The 22,296-nt window shown below is 41.6% G+C and overlaps 1 protein-coding gene across 1 annotated transcript in view; it reads right to left on the reverse strand.

Annotated features, from left to right (window-relative positions):
- The window catches only part of kcnma1a (potassium large conductance calcium-activated channel, subfamily M, alpha member 1a), a 175,964-nt gene that overhangs the window by 50,459 nt on the left and 103,209 nt on the right, over positions 1-22,296 (reverse strand). Inside the window, exons 6-17 of the mRNA XM_064318108.1 lie at positions 19,480-19,555; positions 18,416-18,433; positions 17,305-17,566; positions 15,808-15,899; positions 11,467-11,577; positions 10,456-10,561; positions 9,101-9,183; positions 8,600-8,669; positions 7,919-8,074; positions 4,918-5,027; positions 4,090-4,158; positions 1,132-1,143 (exon numbers count right to left, since the gene is read on the reverse strand). Coding sequence (XP_064174178.1) covers positions 1,132-1,143; positions 4,090-4,158; positions 4,918-5,027; positions 7,919-8,074; positions 8,600-8,669; positions 9,101-9,183; positions 10,456-10,561; positions 11,467-11,577; positions 15,808-15,899; positions 17,305-17,566; positions 18,416-18,433; positions 19,480-19,555 — 1,165 coding nt within the window. The remainder of the gene's footprint in view (positions 1-1,131; positions 1,144-4,089; positions 4,159-4,917; positions 5,028-7,918; positions 8,075-8,599; positions 8,670-9,100; positions 9,184-10,455; positions 10,562-11,466; positions 11,578-15,807; positions 15,900-17,304; positions 17,567-18,415; positions 18,434-19,479; positions 19,556-22,296) is intronic.

The following is a 22,296-nucleotide window of genomic DNA, read 5'->3' on the forward strand; positions in this document are numbered from 1 at the left end:
CCAGTCATTATCAGAACCTCAAATTGTGGGAAACAAGGCACACTTCACACATTTCAAACGACTGTACATTCAAACATGCTGTTACCAAGTGTGAGAAAACAATAAATAAACGTGTGGCAACCACAGCAGATTACGTAGATGCTAACTGTTGCAGTAACTTCTCTGCAGTTGGATCATTAAACACCAAACTGACAGGAAGTGACCTCACTTTAAGAAACATCTACTCAAAGACACACAAGCACTAAGGGTACAGAGTGAGAGAGTGTGTTGTGAACACACACACACGTGGTATGAAAATAAGTTATGGAGAGCAGGAATGAAACTTTTACAAATTGTATTGTGTTAAATTTAACTATTTAGCAGATTTGGATAATATAAAAGTATCCAAAAAGGTGTTGTTCACATGCTTAACATCATTTAGTGCAGAAATGTTTAACATGAGAAGCATGAGAAGGTAACGTAAAAAGCATGAAATACTGAAAGGAAATATGCGAACAAAAGTTTGCCATTTTAGTGATGATGAAGTTCTGTATTTTGAGTACTGGATTAGTAAAACAGAGGCACTGAACATGTATAAAAATTGCCATTATAAGCAATCCTTGCTGAGTCCATGTTTACAAGAAAACAAAAGAAAGAAACAAATATTAAAGATTATTTAATTTTCTTGGCTTCGATATGTGAAATGAAACTATAAGAACATGAAGTACTTTTTTTGATTGCGAAAAGAAGACAAACAGCAACACCAGGAAGGAAACAAAAAATTAGTCTGGACAAAGAAATGCACACATTAACAGCTGACGGACACTGGAGAAAAACCAAGAGAGAAATAAATAAGTAAATAAGGCAGACAGAGGGTGACAAACCAAACAGGAAGTCAACATGGAGAGGCCTATCAGCCTGGGTGTACCAACGGCAAGCACCAAAGACAAGAGTAAAAATATACTACTCTCTCTCTGCCTGCAAAGAAGTTAGTGCATTAGGCCTATTTGTAAAGATAAATGAGAGAGGGATCAGGGGTGAGGGGTCAGGGGTGAGGGGTCAGGGGTGATTATCCTGTCATTTAGGCCCGGAGGATCTAAAGCAGTGAGGATGGATCTGAGCTCGGTAGGTAAGACAATGAAGAAGGCATACCGCTTTCGGCTTCTGTGAACAACAAGAAACAAAAAAATCCAAAATCAAACACTTGCATGAGATTATGAACATAAAGTAAGAGGAGACATTTTATAAGTGTCAGAGAAGTGCCTATGGTAGTTTTGACCAAACAATGGCATTAATTTAAAAAAATAATAATAATAATTTCCCCACTGAAGTTGTCCAACCCTGTTAATTAAACAGTGCCTTTCGCCCTGGGCAAATTGTGCTCCAGTGTTCTTGCCCTGGGCAAAGTGTGCTCCAGTGTTCTTGCCCTGGGCAAAGTGTGCTCCAGTGTTCTTGCCCTGGGCAAAGTGTGCTCCAGTGTTCTTGCCCTGGGCAAAGTGTGCTCCAGTGTTCCTCGTTTCAGGCCAGGCCCGTGAAGTGAGGTCAGGATTTTCACTCTCGTTTGTCCCGTCACTTTGCTGTTACATTTGTAATTTAGAAGCCACACAAGGCAGTATATTTGTGACCATCAGGGACATCAGCAAGCTAAATAATGGTCAAGGGGGGGTAGTCTCTGCTCTGATAAGCTGTGTGATGTGATATAAACAGACCTGAAGTGTCTTACTCTTTGAGACAAAGCGCTATACAAATAAAAATTGATTGATTGATTGAAGTGATCCGCCAACTTTGTGCACCCTTGCCGTCCAAAAGCACTAACTGACAAAACCACAAAAATAATATCCCTGCATCCATCCATTATCTAAGCCGCTTATTCCTGGGCAGGGTTGCAAAGGTCTATCCCAGCATACATTGGGCAAGAGGCAGGGATACACCCTGTCCCACTGAAGCAGCATAAGGGGGCCACTGTCCCTCCCAAATAAGACAATAAGGCAGCTAGCAGGAAATTACATCATTAAAATAACAGCCATTTTACAGGAAACCAAGGAAGCAAAGGAAATTACTACTTCCGCCAATCACAACCATTTAAACCTTTTCACTATGGTGTAATGGGTGTCCATTCTTACTTAAGAAAAATGTAAAACAGAAGAAACTGTATAATAGCTGCGCCCAACAATTACAGCTCAGTTTTGCTCCATTTAATTTAAGAGAGTGGAAAAGGCACTTCAGTTTGTGACACATTATGAAATGTTTAAATATGCAGTCCCCACCCTCCCCTACAAAAAATGTCAGTAAATAATTTCCAGAAGCAAATTGGCAGTGAAGGAGTTAAAATGGAAAAAGCCAGAGAAAAAAAGTGGTAGAGATAGTGAAATAAATAGTGAAAATAAAATGTGGTGTTTGGGTTATGGATATACTGTACATATGCATGTGTCTGTTAATGACTATTAAAAGATCATGCATATGCAAGATATATTTAATAAAATGGAAAATGGGATGATTTTAGCATGCACAGTGTTTGTAAATTCTGAATTGAAAAATGCCTGAATTGCAAAAAGAATGTTATTCTTTATGATAAACTGTAAATAAATGAATAAATAAATAAAACCCAAAACAGCGGCATTAACCCTACGAGGTGTCAGTGTGCTTGACACACATCCCACAGCACAGTGACAGGATGGAGCTCTGAATGATGAGCGGGACCCAGGTCCTCTCACAACATCAGCCAATCAGGGACGACACCACAGGAGGAATACAGGCAGAGACTGACACTCCCAATCTGTGCGACACACACTCAGAACCCTGCGCAGATACCATGGCAACAGAACAGCTGCATTCCGACAGGAGCTCTACACAGAGAGACCGCACGCGCGCAATGAGAGGGGGTGTAGCAGCTGAAGGTTGCTGAGACACAGTACTTCATGTCAATAGTTATCATGGTTCAATATGTAGTCAACAAAATGTCACAGGAACACTATTAATGAGGACAGCGTAACTCCTGGGACTCTGTTTCTACGATGACGCAGAGCAGGTCAAAATCACTGGGGTGAGGAGAGGCCAGAACTCCTGAAACGGGCGTGTTGAAAAAAATCGACTTTCCTAAGGGTTATAAAAGAGAAAGGTTCCACAGTCTTGTTAAAGGGATATTTCACTTTGGTATAACGCAATTAATTTGGTGGAGCTTACCCCATTGTATTTGCATTACGTGAATACTGGCGACTTCAGCTGTGCCCGTCCTGAACGATTAACTTTGGTGAGGTCGTGAAAATGAATGGGAGTGAATTGGGAACCTGAAAACCTGGAGGAACGGTTGTCGGCTGTATTCATGCAATGCAAACACAATGCATCGCACAATGGGCTTCAGCTCCACAACACTGTATTATACCAAAGTGTAATGTCCCTTTAAAGAGACTGTGGAACCTTTCTCTTTGCCACATCTTCAGCCCAGAGATAAATACTACCCACAGCACCGTGTAAGTTTGTGCTGATAAATTACAGAAAATTGGAAAAATCTGAAAATCTGTCTTCGCTGACTGTGCGTTAAATAGAGCCCAGGGAGCAGACTGCCCACAAATAGGGTTGCAGTGAACTTTGGGAAATACCGCTAGCCAGTCGTTAGCTGGCGGCCGCTCAGGGTTTCCGTGCGATTATAGGCTGGTCGTTATCGTCTGGTTTAAGGTGGACTGCATGTTAAAACAAGCTCTGCCGTACACTTTAAAATTCAGATCACAGGAGGTCTTTCACTGGGATTGTTTTTAGAAAGGAATCACATTAAGTCTGATAACAGTTCCTTAACGGTTGTCTTGAATTTAAACTAATCTTTCAATTTACTGTAATTCATTCAAGATTAAATTTATGACAGAAGAAAACAGTTTAGAAATTTCCTAAAATGGTAAAATAAAAAATATATGCATCATTCATATCATATTATTTAATAACAGAAAATTGAATTAGAGAATGATGTAGACAATATAATTCTTGAGAAATGTGAAATAGGAAAGAAATCACAAAATTCAAATGATTTGATTGCTCAACAGTTTTACCATCAATATTTTTCCGTAGTGAGAGAAATTTAAGAACAGTTTTAAAAAGGAAGACCAGGGCAGTTCTCACCTGCTTTCTCTTTGTTCTGACTTGTACTCAATGGCTATCAACAAAAGCTTCAGCTTCACATAGCACAATCTGAGGCACAAACATGGTTAAAAACTGTAATTCACATTAAAACAACACTCAGAACGTGCACTTTATCATTATTAAGACCATGTAATTCACCACTGAAATAAATATTACATTTGAGTCACTGTTGTAATAATGCAAATAGGACTGGAATGTATATAAAACAATACAGGCTGAATTTACTGTGTTCAGTTGTCAGACCAAACACTGAGCTAATTATTGCTCTGTAATGCCCAATGAACCCTGACCTCTCTTTAAAATGTCAGATTTGACAGACAGTCTATTTGACTGCCATTATCAGTACTAACTAATGTACTAGTGCCATAACCAGCAGCTGCAGTACTAGGAGAACAGAAACAGGCACTGAAATGGTAGAGATACAGTGAGAAAAAGCCGCAATGTAGACGTCTAGAGGGGTGGGAATATAGGCTGAGAGACGTTCTGACATAAACAGACTAGTTTAACCCCATTTTAGCTCAGTTCACACCCAGAGCACTGATTTTATAGCCAGGCTACATCCCAGCTGCCTGGAAAGCTTTCACTGTTCACCTAATGCCGGGTTCTAACCTGAACGCCTCACCTGAGTTTCACCAGCTTCTGACCTCAAAAAACTTCACTGGGTATATTAATCGTAGGTGTAATCATTGTGATAGTATTAGAAATGAGGGGCAACTTCAAACATAGTAACTCTATTAAACACAGTCTGATCTACTGTAGCACATTCATTCTCATGGATGAAATGGAGAATAAAGGCAGCGCACTTACTCACAAACCATAGGAAACGACAGGCCTACGAAGGCACTAGACAGGTACTCTGTGTACATTTCATTGGCTACTCCTTCCAGATAATATTTCTGCCATGTGTCCTCTTCGATCTAGAAAAGAGAAGGTTTAAAACTCAATACTTCCCAACGAGTTCATAAGTCACAGGAGACACATAGATGCATCAACATGTACATGCACTGTGAAATAAAGCACCAATGTTCTGCAGATATCATGATCGATTCTGTAAAATGGCAGTACTATCGCTCAAAATGGTGTAGTACTTCACTACGTATTACTATTGCATAATGGCCTAAAACATTTAGTTGATAATACATTAGATGATACAGTTAATACAGTCAAACCTCAGATAACAAACTTTAAACTACCTACTAAAAACAGACTCAGGATAGGAAGCCAGAAGTAGCTCACGCAGCTACACCTTCAATAGCAAGCTCTTCATGATCACTCAGGCACAAATGCAAACTGAAACAGGTCACACTTTCAGCTGGTAAAACCTGTGAATGCTTCACGTTATGTAAATTAGGGCACAGACAGTCTAAAAATGGCCAAATACATCACATTCAATTATTGCATTCCAAAATGACATAAAAACCATGGTATGGAAATAGTTTCCTGAACATATTAAATTATACAGTATGTGTTAAGATAATAATTTTTTTAGGACTGCATATGTTTGTCATTAGATAGCCCAGGTATATAAGGATGTGTGTCGGAAGAAATCAAACACGTTACGATGACTACAAGAACTCAGAGAGCTTTGAGTTTAATCCAGAACTTCACTCCAAGAGCTTTGAGTTTAATCCTTCCTTCTGATATTTCGTAAGTGTATGATCCTGTTTTTAGGTCGATTTAAAAATAAAAGTACTACTTCTGTGTATTTGACCTGGCCATTATTTTTAATCACCCCTCTATGGAAGGACACATTGGTCACAGTTTTGACAGTGCAGTATCATAGCCACATCTAAATTGAGCCTTGCGATGACAGACAGCATTTTACTGGATCCAAAATAGTATCTCAATTATGAAAGTTCTGAAAAGTAAGAACATCTACTGCGGGTGTCTGTCCATCTCCATATTCGAGGAAGTGCCAAGACTTTGGGAAGAGAAGTCATAATTATAGGATATATTTAATCGTGCATCAATGCATGTAGGGGTGCCCCTTAACCTGTCCCATGGTCAAAATTTCCCCTATATTAATTGCATGTTATAATTCATCTTGGCTCAAGTCAATCTGTCTGATTGGTGGCCAAAAGTTAAATAAAAGATTCAATACGTGCCCATTATCTCGTAAAAACCGAAAATGGTACACGTCAAATAAAACATCTTGGTTTTCTGTTTGTCTTAAATTACAGATTGAGCTTTCAGTCTGCACGATTCACAGCACTGCAAACTCGTGTGTAATGAACCAAAGACTTTAAATTGGGTTAAGCTGACAAGGGGGGTTAAGCTGACCAGGGCCTAAACCTTTCAGAAATATTTTTAAACAGCGGTTTACAGTAAATACCGACGGGTTTATGCCCTTTTGGATTTATCTGACTTTCATTTTTTCTTTCTTTGTTTTTTTTCCTTGAGTTTTTGACCTTGGCAATTCACAGGACCAACACAGACATTCACTGGACTGTAATTATACATCAATATATGGGGCCTGCATTTTGATTCAGTCATCATGGTGCTACATACAAAGAAAGGTCATTTTATATGATGTTAAAAATATTCACACTTGTAGCACAGTTTGCATTGCTGCCTTTGACCATTAGCTTGGAAATTTAATAGGGCCCAAATAAACCTTTCAACTTCCCTGCACAACCCACTGTGCTGACTCCTGGTTTTACAGCATAATAATACTGAACTCAAATAAAATAACCACCATAGTTTGTATAATCTGAAGTTTAAGACTAACGGCAAAGCCCATCAATGATTAAGAAAATGCTGAAATCCTCCACTTCCTTACGGTTGAGTCTTTATCTGAACTCTTCATAAACAGTGCATTTAAAACCAAAGCATTCAGGGCTACTGCTTTTATCATCTTCATTATTATATTTTGGTTGCCCTCAATTCCAGGGTTGAAAAGCACAAGCCTTTTCTTTATAAACAGCAGCTTCAGCAAAGTACTATAACAAAGATGTAAGCAGGACAAATAACCAAGAAAAATAACCAAACATCATAACCAAGATATATAACCAAGGCATACAACCACGATGGTGCATTGAGTTTCATGTCATTGTCTAATCATGCGTGTTATTGTCTAGCTGCTGTGTCCCTACTTGGCTGCATTTTGCTGTGAAAGCAATAACGTGGTGAAAAGATGATAACACTGCAAACTTCTGTAATTCAGAAGCCTCCCCTGGTGTGTATACTACAGTGCGGACATTCATTTACTTTGGCACCAATTAAGCACACAATTCTCCAGAACCATCATTCATACTGATAAGAAAAAGCATTTCCACGGGCAACTTTACTTCAGATGACTACAACACCAAAATAATCTTCATTACAGATGGGGTCTGATTTATATTCGGACACATGGTTCAACCTGCTCTATCAGAGCAATGAAAGACAAAAGCAAACCCAATATAGAGCATATAAATGACTTTTTAACAATGACAGAACCATTGCCATGGAACGAGGGATGTGGCCAAAACAGGACTGTGAGCCCAGAGGATGATTTACTGAGGAACAGCACGTCGAACAGGCTTTTGATTGAACATTGACAGGTTAAGGCAGGTGATTAATGAGTGATGGAATCGTCCAAGTGAGGAACCAGAGCTGGGCAGACCCCACGGCTCGGTGGGCCCCAGGGCCCAGTGTGCACTGAGGATGACCTCGCCTTGATGTAGGACCTCATGGAGAAGAGGTTGTGCACTGAGGATGACCTCACCTTGATGTAGGACCTCATGGAGAAGAGGTTGTGCACTGAGGATGAGCTCACCTTGATGTAGGACCTCGTAGAGAAGAGGTTGTGCACTGAGGATGAACTCACCTTGATGTAGGACCTCATGGAGAAGAGGTTGGCCAGCATGGTGGAGAGACCCTGGGCCAGGCAGCTCTGGGCGATGAACCCAGCCTTCAGCTCGGCCAGGCAGATGGCATCGTCCCCCTCCTTCCAGTTCCAGCTCGGAATGTTCAGCAGATGGGCCTAGCGTCACAGCGCAGAGCAGGTTACGCCTGTCTCTAATCGAACAGCGTTCCCTAAACCTACTGTCAACAACCCCCATTCCAAGCTCTTTGGGTAGCGGGGGGGTGGGGGGAGAGAAAGACATGCTAACTTCCTATCCCAACTTCCAAAAAGATTTTGACAAAGAAAAATATAAACAAATCTAAACAAGTCCATAAACTGCAGCGTCTCAAGTCTGGAGAATAACCATTATTGGTAGTACAACTAACATGAATAACACAGAGGGGAAAAAGCATTTGAAATGTTTTCATATAAGGCTTCCGACTCAGCTAACACTTACTGTAAGCACGTCACACTTTTACCTGTGTAATACTAGAGGATGTCAAATAAACAAACTTGATTACTCTGAAATTACTTCTGAGATGATGTAACAGTATCAATAATCTTAAACATTATATTCAAACTACAATTCAAAGAATAAATCACTCATTGCCTTTAATAACTACACTAGAGTGAAGTATTAAGAAGCGGGCTTTCCCCTCCTACCTTATTGTGGTACTGTAGCATCTGAGTGATAATTCGTATCTTTGGATGATAATTCTTGATGGAGATGACCCTATGAAATCAGAGACAGGCATCAGTGGGTTTACTCAAGAGATGGTCTTCAGATTAACTCTGCTTCACAGAGAAAAATCCCCTGTAGCTTCAAAAGACCAGCTTAAGACCACTGCAGTTAAAACACCCCACAAACACAGTGTACTTTTGTTCTCACTCTCTTACATAATCAGTGTAGTTATAAATGCTTCATAAGCTCAGTGTAGTTATACATGCTTCATAAGCTCAGTGTAGTTATAAATGCTTCATAAGCTCAGTGTAGTTATACATGCTTCATAACAGCAGTGTAGTTATACATGCTTCATAAGCCCAGTGTAGTTATAAATGCCTCATAACCTCAGTGTAGTTATAAATGCCTCATAAGCCCAGTGTGTCTATAAATGCCTCATAAGCTCAGTGCCATTTTAAATAAGAGCAGTGCCGTCTTCTAACCTCATGATATTGGAGGCGTCTTCAGCATCAGGATCTGCACAGTATTTATTAGCCAGGATCAGACAGGCATCAGCAGACTCAATCTACACAGAGGATCCAACAGAAAGTCAGCATTACTGTGTATCTGCACAACAAGCACCACACACACAAAACTGACTCAGATATAAATGCTGTTACTGTTTGGAATAATATTTGTAGCATATGCATGGTCAGCTGGGTCAGGAACAGACATGATAGTGGAATATTGATATTGATTTGGTAAAATATTATTGTTGATTCCAAAAAAATACATAATTTGACAATGAGTTGCATCAGTGGGAACATAACTCTAGTTCACACAGAAGCAGATGCTGGCATATGTGTCATATGCACGTATATCATGAGTGAAATGATCGTGACATTTTGATCCAGCATGTCATGGAACTGTCAGTTATAAAACATCTGAATATTTATGTTGCGGTTATTAAAGGAGTACCATGGTGATTTTCACACTTTCTCTGTTTTATGGGCTGTTTGCACAAGAGGCATTGAAGAAACACAATGAGCAAAGTATTAAATATGTCCGTTCTGTATTTTTGGAGAAATATGCGTTTTAAATTCATCGTCCCATTTTCAACCGGTGAGAAGTTGTCATTTTCTACGTCACGAATACAGTAACCACTCCTATTTCCACGCCCGTAAAGAATCTGCTGTCAGACAATGCAAATATTTGACTAACGTTAGGTTCACTTAAATTAGAGTTCCTTAGATTATTTCTGGTTAATTCATTTAGCTAGCTAGCTACTTAGCTAGCTAGGAGGTTGCTTTCATAAGGCAATGTTATCGATAACGTTAGCTTGCTAGTTCGCTTTTATGAGACGTATAGTTGTGCTTTATCTAACTGGCTAGCTAGATAGCAAAATTGTAATGGATACAAGTCAACGTCTTACTTAGCTATCTGTCGATACTGATATACTACTAAGCTAGCTAGCTTGTGAAAATCAGTCTCCCAAAGAGAGAGCGTATCATGGGGTAGCTATGGTAACGGGAACGGTCTGTCAATCATAGCTAACTGACAGTTCTCATTACACGCCCAGACGGTTCGGGTGAATTTATAGTGGAAATTTAGCTTAGAAAAATACGTTTTAAAGTACATTGAAATGACTGAAGAATAAAAAAATTATGCACATTTGTTTTGTTGTTGCCTGAAGACAACTGGGAAGTGTCACGTTCAACCACCATGGTACTCCTTTAAGATGTCCTTATGAGGCCTTATGAGGCTCATTTGTGAGACTCTTCATAAACAGCTTTAACTGTATCTTTAATAGCTGTGTAATGTTTAATGTGGTGCATGAAGAGGACATAAAGCTGGTTACCTTCACTCTGGCAAGATCGTGCGGATTGAGAACAGATCCCTGGTAAAACTCCACCTGAGTGAAGTGGCGCTTAAATAAGGCTTCCAGCTCAAGATTAGGGGAAATACTGCAGCAGAAAGAACAGAGGGTTACTACAGATACTGCAGCAGAAAGAACAGAGTTACTACAGATACTGCAGCAGAAAAAACAGGGAGTTATTACAGGTCTTATAAGTACATTAGTTCAGACAGACTATACTTTCAGGCTGCTTCTGATTTGGACTCTAGATCTCTGATATAAAAACTATTGCTAATAAGAACAGAGGACATTAAAGAGTCTTAAGTTCAGTGAATACTGCTTTACAATAACTATAAAATCTACATTAACTACATGAGACATTCATAAGAATTTCATAATAATTAATAAACAAGTATGCCAACCATCATTGACTATCATAAGGCACACTACATGGCCAAAAGTATGTGGACACCTGACACCCAACATCTCATCCAAAATATTGGGAATTGATATGTAGTTTGTCCACCCTTTGCTGCTGTAACAAGCTCCACTCTTCAGGGAAGGCTTTATATTAGTTGTTGGAGCATATGTGCAGGTCTGTCAAGTTCTTCCACACGGTTATCCACAAAACCATTTCTATATGGACCTCGCCATGTGCCTGGGAGGATTGTCATGTTGAAACAGAAAAAGGCCTTCCCCAAACTGTTTGGGAAGCACAGAATCGACTAAGGAACGAAGGGGCGTAGCCAAAACCATGAAAAACAGCCCCAGACAATGGGGTGTCCGGATACTTTTGATCATGTAGTGTATGCTATGTCATCATGCATCTAAAAAAATGACTTAGGATATGGATGGTGAGATACCAGTTGGCATAAGTCTTTATTAATGGGGCTTAGCCTACTAATACGTTACGTAATGTAGACAATCAGTTCACCTCTTTTTATTATTACTTAAAAAAAGGAATCCACTTTGTTTCCAACATTTGAACTTGTACACAGTGAATGTGTTACTTACTTATGGAGAAAAACAATTTCTACATTGACATCATCCCTGTCCTTGTGGAGGAAGTCTTTCAGGAAGTTGGATACACTTTCGAGCGTTATATGACCACAGACCACAATGTGCCTGTAAACAGAGAAGCCTATTCTTAAGAGAGTAACATAACAAGACAATAAAAATATGCTTACCCTTAAAGAAAGCACAAGTCACGACAGAACAGCATCACACTGCTCATCCGCGAAAAGCGCTTGGGTCAGCAGCTGCCTAGTCATTCCACTTCCATGCCTGTGTAATGTTCCACTGCCCATTCTCAAACCCTGCCTGTGTAATGTTCCACTGCCCATTCTCAACCCCTGCCTGTGTAATGTTCCACTGCCCATTCTCAAACCCTGCCTGTGTAATGTTCCACTGCCCATTCTCAAACCCTGCCTGTGTAATGTTCCACTGCCCATTCTCAAACCCTGCCTGTGTAATGTTCCACTGCCCATTCTCAAACCCTGCCTGTGTAATGTTCCACTGTCCATTCTCAAACCCTGCCTGTGTAATGTTCCACTGTCCATTCTCAAACCCTGCCTGTGTAATGTTCCACTGCCCATTCTCAAACCCTGCCTGTGTAATGTTCCACTGCCCATTCTCAACCCCTGCCTGTGTAATGTTCCACTGCCCATTCTCAAACCCTGCCTGTGTAATGTTCCACTGCCCATTCTCAAACCCTGCCTGTGTAATGTTCCCTGCCCATTCTCAAACCCTGCCGTAATGTCCCTGCCCATTCAACCCGCCTGTGTAATGTTCCACTGCCCATTCTCAACCCCCGCCTGTGTAATGTTCCACTGCCCATTCTCAAACCCTGCCTGTGTAATGTTCCACTGCCCATTCTCAAACCCTGCCTGTGTAATGTTCCACTGCCCATTCTCAAACCAGTGATTATTAACATGATCAAAGTACTTCGAGTGACATGTAAATCAAACATACAGCAAGCACAGCTTTGATCTGTTCTAAAAGACGTGAGCAAAAGACAGACCAATGGAAATTATCCCCGTTTGTGTGTACTTTTTGTACAATTTCAAGAGAAACCACCTCCAAACAAATGTGTACATACAGAATATACCCATAATCTGATTTGAGAACATGCTCTGATTTAAGATAAATGCTTAAATAAATGTGCTCTCTTATTGGTCTCAAATGTCCAGTACATCTTTTTTTTATTTTTCTCCCTCCCCCTGGAAGGATCCAATGTTTTAATTTGGAAATATCAGACTATCCAAACCGTTAATTTTTCTTTCATAAAAGTATAAACTGACACGATGGGGGTTATAACCTTGAAAAGTGGCATATATCCTACGATTATATCCTACGATTATATCAACAGTTTCAGACTGAAACAAGAACAAAGTGTGCTCTATCCAGGCCCTTCTCTCAGAGATTTCCATAAGCCCTGGGACAGATTCCAGTCTTTGCCAAAAAAAGAAGAAATATTAGCAACGGTAGCACTTTGAAGTCGGCTCACCCCAACCAAACAGACACAGGTCTTCTCACGTCCTCAAAACAAAAATCACATAGAACTTTAATGACACATATTAGCCTGATTGCATTTATCTTATGCGCAGGTTTAAAAAAAAAAGAAATTACATCACTTCTCGGTTGTGAAGTTCGGCTTCCTTTTCCAAATCATATGAAATTAGCCAAATTCTGTCAACATGCAAATCCAGCCAAAAGCTGACGTTGTGTGGTGTGATTCCCCCTTCAGTGCCATCAGAAAAATTCCTGCGCATATTCCATAATGCAGCTCGGAAAGTCCTGCGCATATCCCATAATGCAGCTCGGAAAGTCCGGCGCATATCCCATAATGCAGCTCGGACACTTAACGCTAAAGAAAGCATACTGTGAAGAATACAGTATGCTTCAACGACATGAGCAATCACAGCATCGAGCAACACTACACACAACACAGGACTGCAGAGCAGGGAGGCTGCGAGCAAGCGTTCGGAAGCATGCATGCGCTACAGTCTAAAAAAGCAGCTAAAACACTGCAGTCCAGCATCATCAACGGCTACAACACCACAACCGTATCACCACTCTACTCCCTTTGCCTTCATGTTGGAATGATCTCACTATGCTAGCCCATAATTTGCTGATCTTTTGAGCACATAATTTGCAGATTCTAATAACGCAAGGCTTTTCAAGAAAACAATGGGACATTCTGCGGGTTTGACCACCTTGATGGAGAAAAATAGTTTGTCTCTCTCTCTCTGTGCATGTGTGTCTGTGTATATATATATATATGATATGCATGCACACAGACACACACACACTTGTGTATATGTTTACATATTAATACAAAGCTTGCTGCTGGTATTTAAGCTTGACTGGTGAATGTAGGGCTGTTCACCGCTAATTATAACCATATGCATGCCTGAGCAGAGAGAGAGAGAGACTCAGTGGTTCTGACAGGCCATTCTCTCAACACCGCGCAGTAAATCCACACTCAGAATCAATGCCAAGCATAACATTTCATCAATCTTGTTTCACTGACAGGGAAAACAGCATCAAACGAAAGGGCACTAATGGCTTTTTATTTGGGGGGAGGGGGGACTGGGGGGGTGGGAGTTGTGCCATTTTCATGCCCTGCTGAAAACTCTACGTGATCAAACGCCTCCTCCCAAGCTGTCTGGGAGAGAGACTGTCTTTTTAAATTAAAACCAAACGAGGCGCGTGTGAGTGGGGAAATCTCAGGGAAATCTCTGCTCTGACGAGAAGCCGAGGTACAGCCAGGTCACGGGCTGAGTCCGCAACAGCCTCATAAATGCTACGGGGAAAGCATAGCCAGCAAAGCCAACTACGGCAACACAAAGAGGACAAATAAGGCACAGGCCGGGGGAAGAGCAAGCCAACTGCTGTCAAGAGCAGCTCTGTGACTGGGACACGGACTGAAGACCAGCTCCGTGACTGGGACACGGACTGAAGACCAGCTCCGTGACTGGGACACGGACTGCAGACCAGCTCCATGACTGGGACACGGACTGCAGACCAGCTCCGTGACTGGGACACGGACTGAAGACCAGCTCCGTGACTGGGACACGGACTGAAGACCAGCTCCGTGACTGGGACACGGACTGAAGGCCAGCTCCGTGACTGGGACAGGGACTGAAGACCAGCTCCGTGACTGGGACACGGACTGAAGGCCAGCTCCGTGACTGGGACACTGACTGAAGGCCAGCTCCGTGACTGGGACATGGACTGAAGGCCAGCTCCGTGACTGGGACACTGACTGAAGACCAGCTCCGTGACTGGGACACGGACTGAAGACCAGCTCCGTGACTGGGACACGGACTGAAGACCAGCTCCATGACTGGGACACGGACTGAAGGCCAGCTCCGTGACTGGGACACTGACTGAAGACCAGCTCCGTGACTGGGACACGGACAAGCAGCGGTGGACAACACAGTGGCTTTTCTCAGGGCAAATACATGACCATGAAAAAGCCACCAGACATCAACACAGAGAGAGAGAACAGGCAAGAGATTATACAGACAGAAAAAGCTGGTCCAGCTGACTGCGAAGGCCACAATGACCATGCAAGAGAGAAAAGAAGCTTCACAGAATCAGTCAGACCAGCGTACACTTAGCAGACCAGCGTACACTTAGCAGACCAGCATACACTTAGCAGGCAATTATGGAATTTTTGGAATGTCTTTTTGCTTTTTTTGGGCTGTAAAATATAAACCTGCTCTGTGTGGGCGTTTAGAACAGTTTTCATGGCTACCTGTGAGTGACAGATATACGCAGTAATGACATGCTCTACAGAGAAGGGCAGACATTACGATGGGCCTTCAGGAGTCAATGTGAACATAAATAAACACATCTGACACTGCATAGAGAGGAGGGCAGCCATGAGAGCTTCAGCGGGGAACCGGAAGCAGGGACACGGGGGGGGGGGGTGGTACGGGGGGGCAGGGGTACAGACTGGGGGGTGGGGACAGTACAAACTAGGACGGTGGGGACGGTATAGACAGCAAAATCCACTGAGACACACAAGCAGCAACAGCACGCCATGCATGTCTTACAGGGCCGAGGTCTCTGGTCACTACGGCACCAACCCCCCCCCACCCCCTGTTTAAAAGGGCGGAGTGACACAACCACACCTCGTCCGTTTCTGACTTACTTCCTGCCTCGGGTGGAGTTATAACCCCCGCCATACTTCCTCCGATTAAGGATGAGAGCGGCGATTTCTGGGACGTAGCGAGCGAACATGGCCTACATGCGTGAAGAAGAGAGAGAGAGAGAGGGCATGCAGAGGGCGGCGTGCGGCGTGGGGGGGTGGGGCCAGCCGGGGGGCGGGCCGGCCGGGGTACTTACTTTCGTCCGTTTACCGCGCTATAGGACCCGCCATATTTCTTGCGGTTTCCTATTAACTCTATGATTTCAGGGACGTAGCTGGCAAACATGGCCTAAGGAGATAGAGACAGAGAGAAGACTGAACACGAGCCCGGACACCTGGAGGGGCGGCGCACACCTCGATCTGAGGAAGCAAATCCGTTAGATCTGTCCGGAGGAGAAAAAAAAAAGTCTGCATGCGTCTTGAAATGCAAAAAAAAACTGGGGCGATAAGAGGAGTCATAGAGCAGTTTGTTCAGGTTGTCCAAAGCCAGAATCTCAATTAAAAATGCAGCCAATAATGTTATCGGAGCACTATTTTGAAAAAATAAGCCAAAGCAAAAAATATTCGGTCCAGAAAAATGCCCCAGTTTTTAAGGTTGCAGGTTCGTCGTTCCACAACGATGAAATGATCAAAAAAAATAATAAAACCTTTGTGCCATGTTTCGTCCAACAAACACTGATGATGTGGCGGGCTGATGTACATAGAGCTGCCTGATGACACACAGCTGTGAAACGCATTCAGACTCGTCAGGACGGCCATACAACGAGCTGCATGCATTCTGCAAACTTCACAGCCCCGCATTCCAAAAAGCTACGTGTGACCTCCGGAGTGACTGCATGGTAAAACTCAAAACCTTCTCACTCACTACAGAATCCTAAGCAGAAAGGACAGCTATTGCTATCGGTGTACATGGTACTTTATTCTATAAAAAGGAAAGGTTGATTTCTGTTGACAGTTCACATTAACCCTAAAATTAATAATTAAGTGGCAGACAAAAAGAAATGCATACCAAAAAGCCAGACCAAGTTCCGGAACATTTGAGAGACGTTTCAATGGAATCTATCCATCAAACCATAGCTGTTTCAAATTTTAAACTGTTCAAATTTTTTTATTTTTCTGATATTAAGTTAATTGGGTGTGGCATGGCTGCTGGTTGCTATGGTGACCGTCAGGCAGCCCTATGGCCTGTCGGCCTGCCACTGTGTTTGTTGTAATTTGGGAAAGGTTTTTTTTGGGGGGGGGGGGGGGGGGGTGCTCCTGAAACCACACACTGCTTAAAAAAAGAAACAGCAACAGTATTATTAAACTGTATAACAAGTCGTCAGTCTCACATTAATATCTGATATTTCATGAATCACGACATACTGTACTTTATGTCTTATGCGATCTACAGTCAAGTTTGAAAATATTCCACTAGAAACATCAATAAATAATACACCTACATCAGAAATAACAGGACAGTTAAATATCGTCCATGATGGTAAAAAGACATGAAGAAACAACTCAAGTATGCTACTGCTAGACATAGATAGTGAGGTGAGAGGAGTCATATCGAAAGAGTATCATTGGCAGCGCTTACTGCAGTGAGTGGGACTTGGGGTGTGAGGGTAGAATGAAAATAGAGGTGAGCACTAGCATGTAGGGTGGGGGGTTGGGGGGTGGGGGAGGGTACTGGACAGAACATTGATTTTTACCAAACCACCGAGGATGAAGAACACCATGAACAGGCGCCCCAGGGTAGTTCTTGCATAGACATCTCCGTATCCCACAGTGGACATAGTGACCATTAGTAAGTACACACACTCCCAATAGGAAAGTGATTGGGAATTCTGGAAGTTTTCCCAAGGGTCCCCTGAGTTTTCCACCTGAAACGCAGACCGAGGGAGTACATGTAACGGGCATAATGCCACATGGAATCCAAACGGTCTAGAACACGTTATCAATCTGTCTTTAAGACTTTATAAACCAAAATGCACAGCTGCAGTTTCCTGAAGCCAGGGCATGCAAAACTGTACTAGAAATAGAAATAATAATTATTAACAGGCAATGCAAATATAACTCCTGGTTTGTCAGTGGCAGTCTAAACTGCACAGAAGACCAGAAAGAAATGTTTTCTATTTCTGATGCAATGGTCATGCTGCCATCTAGTGGTAAACTAGTGAAGTTAATTCAACAAGTTAAACTGTGTGTGTCTTTGTGAGTGTTTATGTACATATCTGGAGTTTTTTTGTAGTGTTAGCCTTTAGCACTGGTACACATTTGGAGTGTATTTGAAGTGCTAGCCTTTAGCTTGGATACACATTAGGAGTGTATTTGTAGTATTAGCCTTTAGCATGGCTACACATTTGGAGTGTTTTTATAGTGTTAGCCTTTACCATGGATACACATTTAGAGTGTACTTGTAGTGTTAGCCTTTAGCATGGATACACATTTGGAGTGTATTTATAGTGTTAGCCTTTAGCATGGATACACATTTTGAGTGTATTTGTAGTGTTAGCCTTTAGCTTGGACACACATTTAGAGCGCATTTGTAGTGTTAGCCTTTAGCATTGGTACACATGGGAGTGTATTTATAATATTTGTAGTGTTAGCCTTTAGCTTGGATACACATTTAGAGTGTATTTGTAGTGTTAGCCTTTCATGTAACATGATTATAGTTAGTGTTAACCTTTAGCATGGATACACATGAGGTGTGGTTCCTTTAGCTGGCAATTGATGAATGTAGTGTACTAGATTTGTCAATTCGAGTGTATTGTAGTGAGTTGTGCTAGTACAATGAATGAACCACGACATGTGATATGACACGTCAGCTTGATGGAGTTGCTGTTGGAAACAAAATACAACACATTTTATTCATCAACTTTTAATCTAATAAATCCAACACGGAACACTATCGTGACCTGGCAAAAATATGGAGTGTTTTTCCATCTGCTTGAGTTTCAGCACACTTCACTGTTTATTTTCAGAAGGCCCTAAAATATTACCAACATGACAGACTGCACTTCCATGCTTATTATTGGTATATCCAGAGCCCAACTCTCCAATGATGTGTGAATGTGTATTGCAGTGACTTATTTTAGAAAAATAAACTGTTATCAATGAATGAACAGGCCAGTTATTGAGAAATTCCTTCATGTGAATTCATGACGACCCAATGAACAAGTCATTACAAATGGGGAAAAAAAACTTAACGCAGCACAACAAAACTATGAGAAGAGGTATTAATAATTAGCAATGTCGTTATTAGTGTCCTGTTAAAATGCTTCAATACGCCAATAATGCTTTTTGATGCACTGTATTTGGAGACTTGTGAATGGTGTTAGAAGGGTGTTTATTTTAAAATCCCACTTTGGAGTTTGGATGCGCAAGTAAGTTGCTTCATTAATGCCAAAGTGAATATGAAAAGCTCATTTTGGCACAAAGAGCCAGAGCTGTACCTGCCAACAGAAACATGGCTAAAGAATTCATCCCATGCTTTTTAACTTTTTCCATTTAAACTAAGCAAGGTTTATGTTTATGCACATGCATGATATTCTTCCAGGGCAAAGTTAACTCTTAAAATAAAAACCCAATAATGATACTTGTCCTAAATGTCCAAACAATTAATAAAGATGACATGTATTGGGGAAAAAAGCAAGCACTGAGCTGCTTGCTAATTTGGTCTAAATTCAGTTGTACCTATACCTGTGTACATTTATTCTTACCAAATTTTTACAACACAAATAATTGAGGAACAGAATAAACGAATACATAATTCATCATTTTGAATCACTAAATCTAAAGTAAAAAATATCTTTTGTTTTCCGAATGTAGCATATCTTCATAAGGAAATTTTCATGCATATGCCACAGTATCAACTGTGAACTTACCTTGTTTTTAAGATATTCAAAAATTGTAAAATTTCTGAGAACTGTATCAACCTTAAAGCTCTTAGGAACCTCAGACCTGCAAGAGAAAAATCAAAATATCATTCAATTCCATTTTTAATCTGGGGAACAAAATCTCTATCCAAAAAAAGCACTCAAAAACAAATCAACATCACAGCCATAAAGATTAGAGTAAAATCCCATCTCCAAATAGATATTAGACATGGAGCAACGGCCTATTTGGAAATGGCAGAGCCTGATTAAATCCAAGATTAGAGAGGCTCCAGGATTTCTGAAGAGCTGCAGACTCTGCAGCTGCAAAACTACAACTATAATCACCCTGAGAAATTTGAGGAGAATGTAAACACTTCCAATCGTTAAAATTTAATGAGCCTGTGCGAGGCGCTCATTCACAGGCCTACAGCGTGTAGCACCAGGACCAACACGCCTCTAGCGTGTTTACGGTGTCCGAGAACACTCCTCTACCGTGTTTATGGTGTTTGAGAACACGCCTCTACCGTGTTTACTGTGTCCGAGAACAAGCCTCTAGCGTGTTTATGGTGTTTGAGAACACGCCTCTACCGTGTTTACGGTGTCCGAGAACAAGCCTCTAGCGTGTTTACGGTGTCCGAGAACACGCCTCTAGCGTGTTTATGGCGTTTAAGAACACGCCTCTACCGTGTTTATGGTGTTTGAGAACACGCCTCTAGCGTGTTTATGGTGTTTGAGAACACGCCTCTAGCGTGTTTATGGTGTTTGAGAACACGCCTCTACCGTGTTTATGGTGTTTGAGAACACGCCTCTAGCGTGTTTATGGTGTTTGAGAACACACCTCTAGCTTATCATGGACATGCAGTACAGAAAGCATTCAAATAAGTATCCAATATTCTGCAGCCTTTTGCTATTTTTAAGTGATGTAAATTAATGACTTTAAACTATATACTATATTGTTCTCATTAGGTGGAAATTAGTTTTTTGTCTTCACATTACAACATAAAAAAAAACAACCACCATTCCACATTTGAATCTCTTTCAGCATTCCAACCTTCAGATGAATATGCACACAACTGATGCTGTATGAAGAAACTGATCTTTGAACTATTTGAGTAGGACAATTTAGAGTGATACAGAGAGCATAAGTTTAGTCAGAACAAGTTTAGAAATCTGCTACCTGGTTATGTGGTTAACCAAAATGTTACATAAAACATATATTTTAAGATAAGACAGAGCGGTCAAACTATTAATAAAAGGAAAGTAGTTCTTAAAACTAATTAAATCAATTACACTGAAAAGAAATCAGGCTAGGTGAACACTTGCACTGCTTTTGCTGTTAAGGGCATTTTCTACGGGAAGTTGTATAGTACACAAACCTAATGTTATCTCATTGCTAAACACAGACATGGAGACAGAGCATCCATTTTGATGTTCAGCACAAAACTGCTCCCAGCAGTAGGTGTGACAGTCAGGCCTCTGATTGGTTGCAAACTTTCTCCAGGAAGAGATTACCGCCACTGCCACACCTGCCACATCTGCTGCACGGACAAAGCCAGCTGCACAGCTGCTCAAATAACACAGTCCTGTCTCTCATTTACCCAGTGCAGCACAAACAGCTTCACCTCGATTACTATATTATTATTATTATTATTATTCCATTTGAAAGAACATGCTAGCATAACTAATCTTCATTGAAACAGAAGGCATAGCACATCAGACTGTATATAATGTTTTACACTGACGATTAGCCGTTTTTTTTTTCCGGTGCTCAAATGCAATTAGGCACATTTTCTTCATATTAGATTCTGTCGTTACATCATCTAAGCGCCAAACCGTCAGTTCACTTAAACACAGAACTGGCTGCAAAGTTCAAAAATTCTCATATTGATATACCCGATTGAAGAACCATTACACCTTAAATAAGGTATATCCTGGTACCAAAATCAAACACAAGCACCAATGCTACTATAAAGTATGGTCTTTACCCTGGAATGTTTTTTGTTTGTTTGTTATTTCCTAGCCCGTCATTTGGGTACATCGTTGTGCTGCTATCTGCCCCCAGCCTTACCCCAGTTAGCGAGGAACTGGAGACAGGATGCGACGGAAACGCGCAGGTTGTCTCGGTCTTCCTTCTCGGCAGCCAGTCCGTGACCAAACTTCACCCGGTACCCGTTATGGAACAAGTCTGCGCAGGATTTTTTGCGCCTCCTGGTGCTCTGCACGGCCTGTGTCCGCGTGCTGCCGTTAGGCCGTCGGTAAACCAAAATCTTGCTCGGGATCATGACTGGCAGTAAGAGCACGCTCAGTTCTCGGATCGGTCTTTCCAGCGTGGAGAAAGCGCTTGACTGGATCGAAGACGGGATCGTAACGGTCTGAAATGCTTTTCACTACGGCAACGGGTTTATCAGGATAATAAAATAATCTAAGCGCACATTGCACGCGCAGGTGTGTTTACCTCATACGCAAGCGGGCACAAGAGAGGGCGACCGGAAGACAGCAAACTTGGCGGCGGGCTTTAACACAGAATCGCATGCATTCCCGGTGGCGATCAAGCACGTACTGCGGCTCCAAAGTGCTCGGCCATCAGGATATTACACCGTAAGCTCCTTTGGAAATTGCCCAACGGGAAAAGACCGAACATCCCGCGCGTCGCATTTCAACTGCTACCACAGGATGCGTTGTTGTTTCCAAACTATTTCTGACCAGACAAATCCAAACGCATTGCCTTTACTTTCTCAAATTTGTCCTGCTGCCAGAAAACAGCTCATGTGGTATTTTAAGCACCAGTAATGCTCTGTTTAAGGTTTTATTGGCAGAATGCTTTTT

Source organism: Anguilla rostrata, chromosome 18 (genome assembly GCF_018555375.3).
Source record: "Anguilla rostrata isolate EN2019 chromosome 18, ASM1855537v3, whole genome shotgun sequence".
In the NCBI taxonomy this organism is placed as follows: Eukaryota; Metazoa; Chordata; class Actinopteri; order Anguilliformes; family Anguillidae; genus Anguilla; species Anguilla rostrata.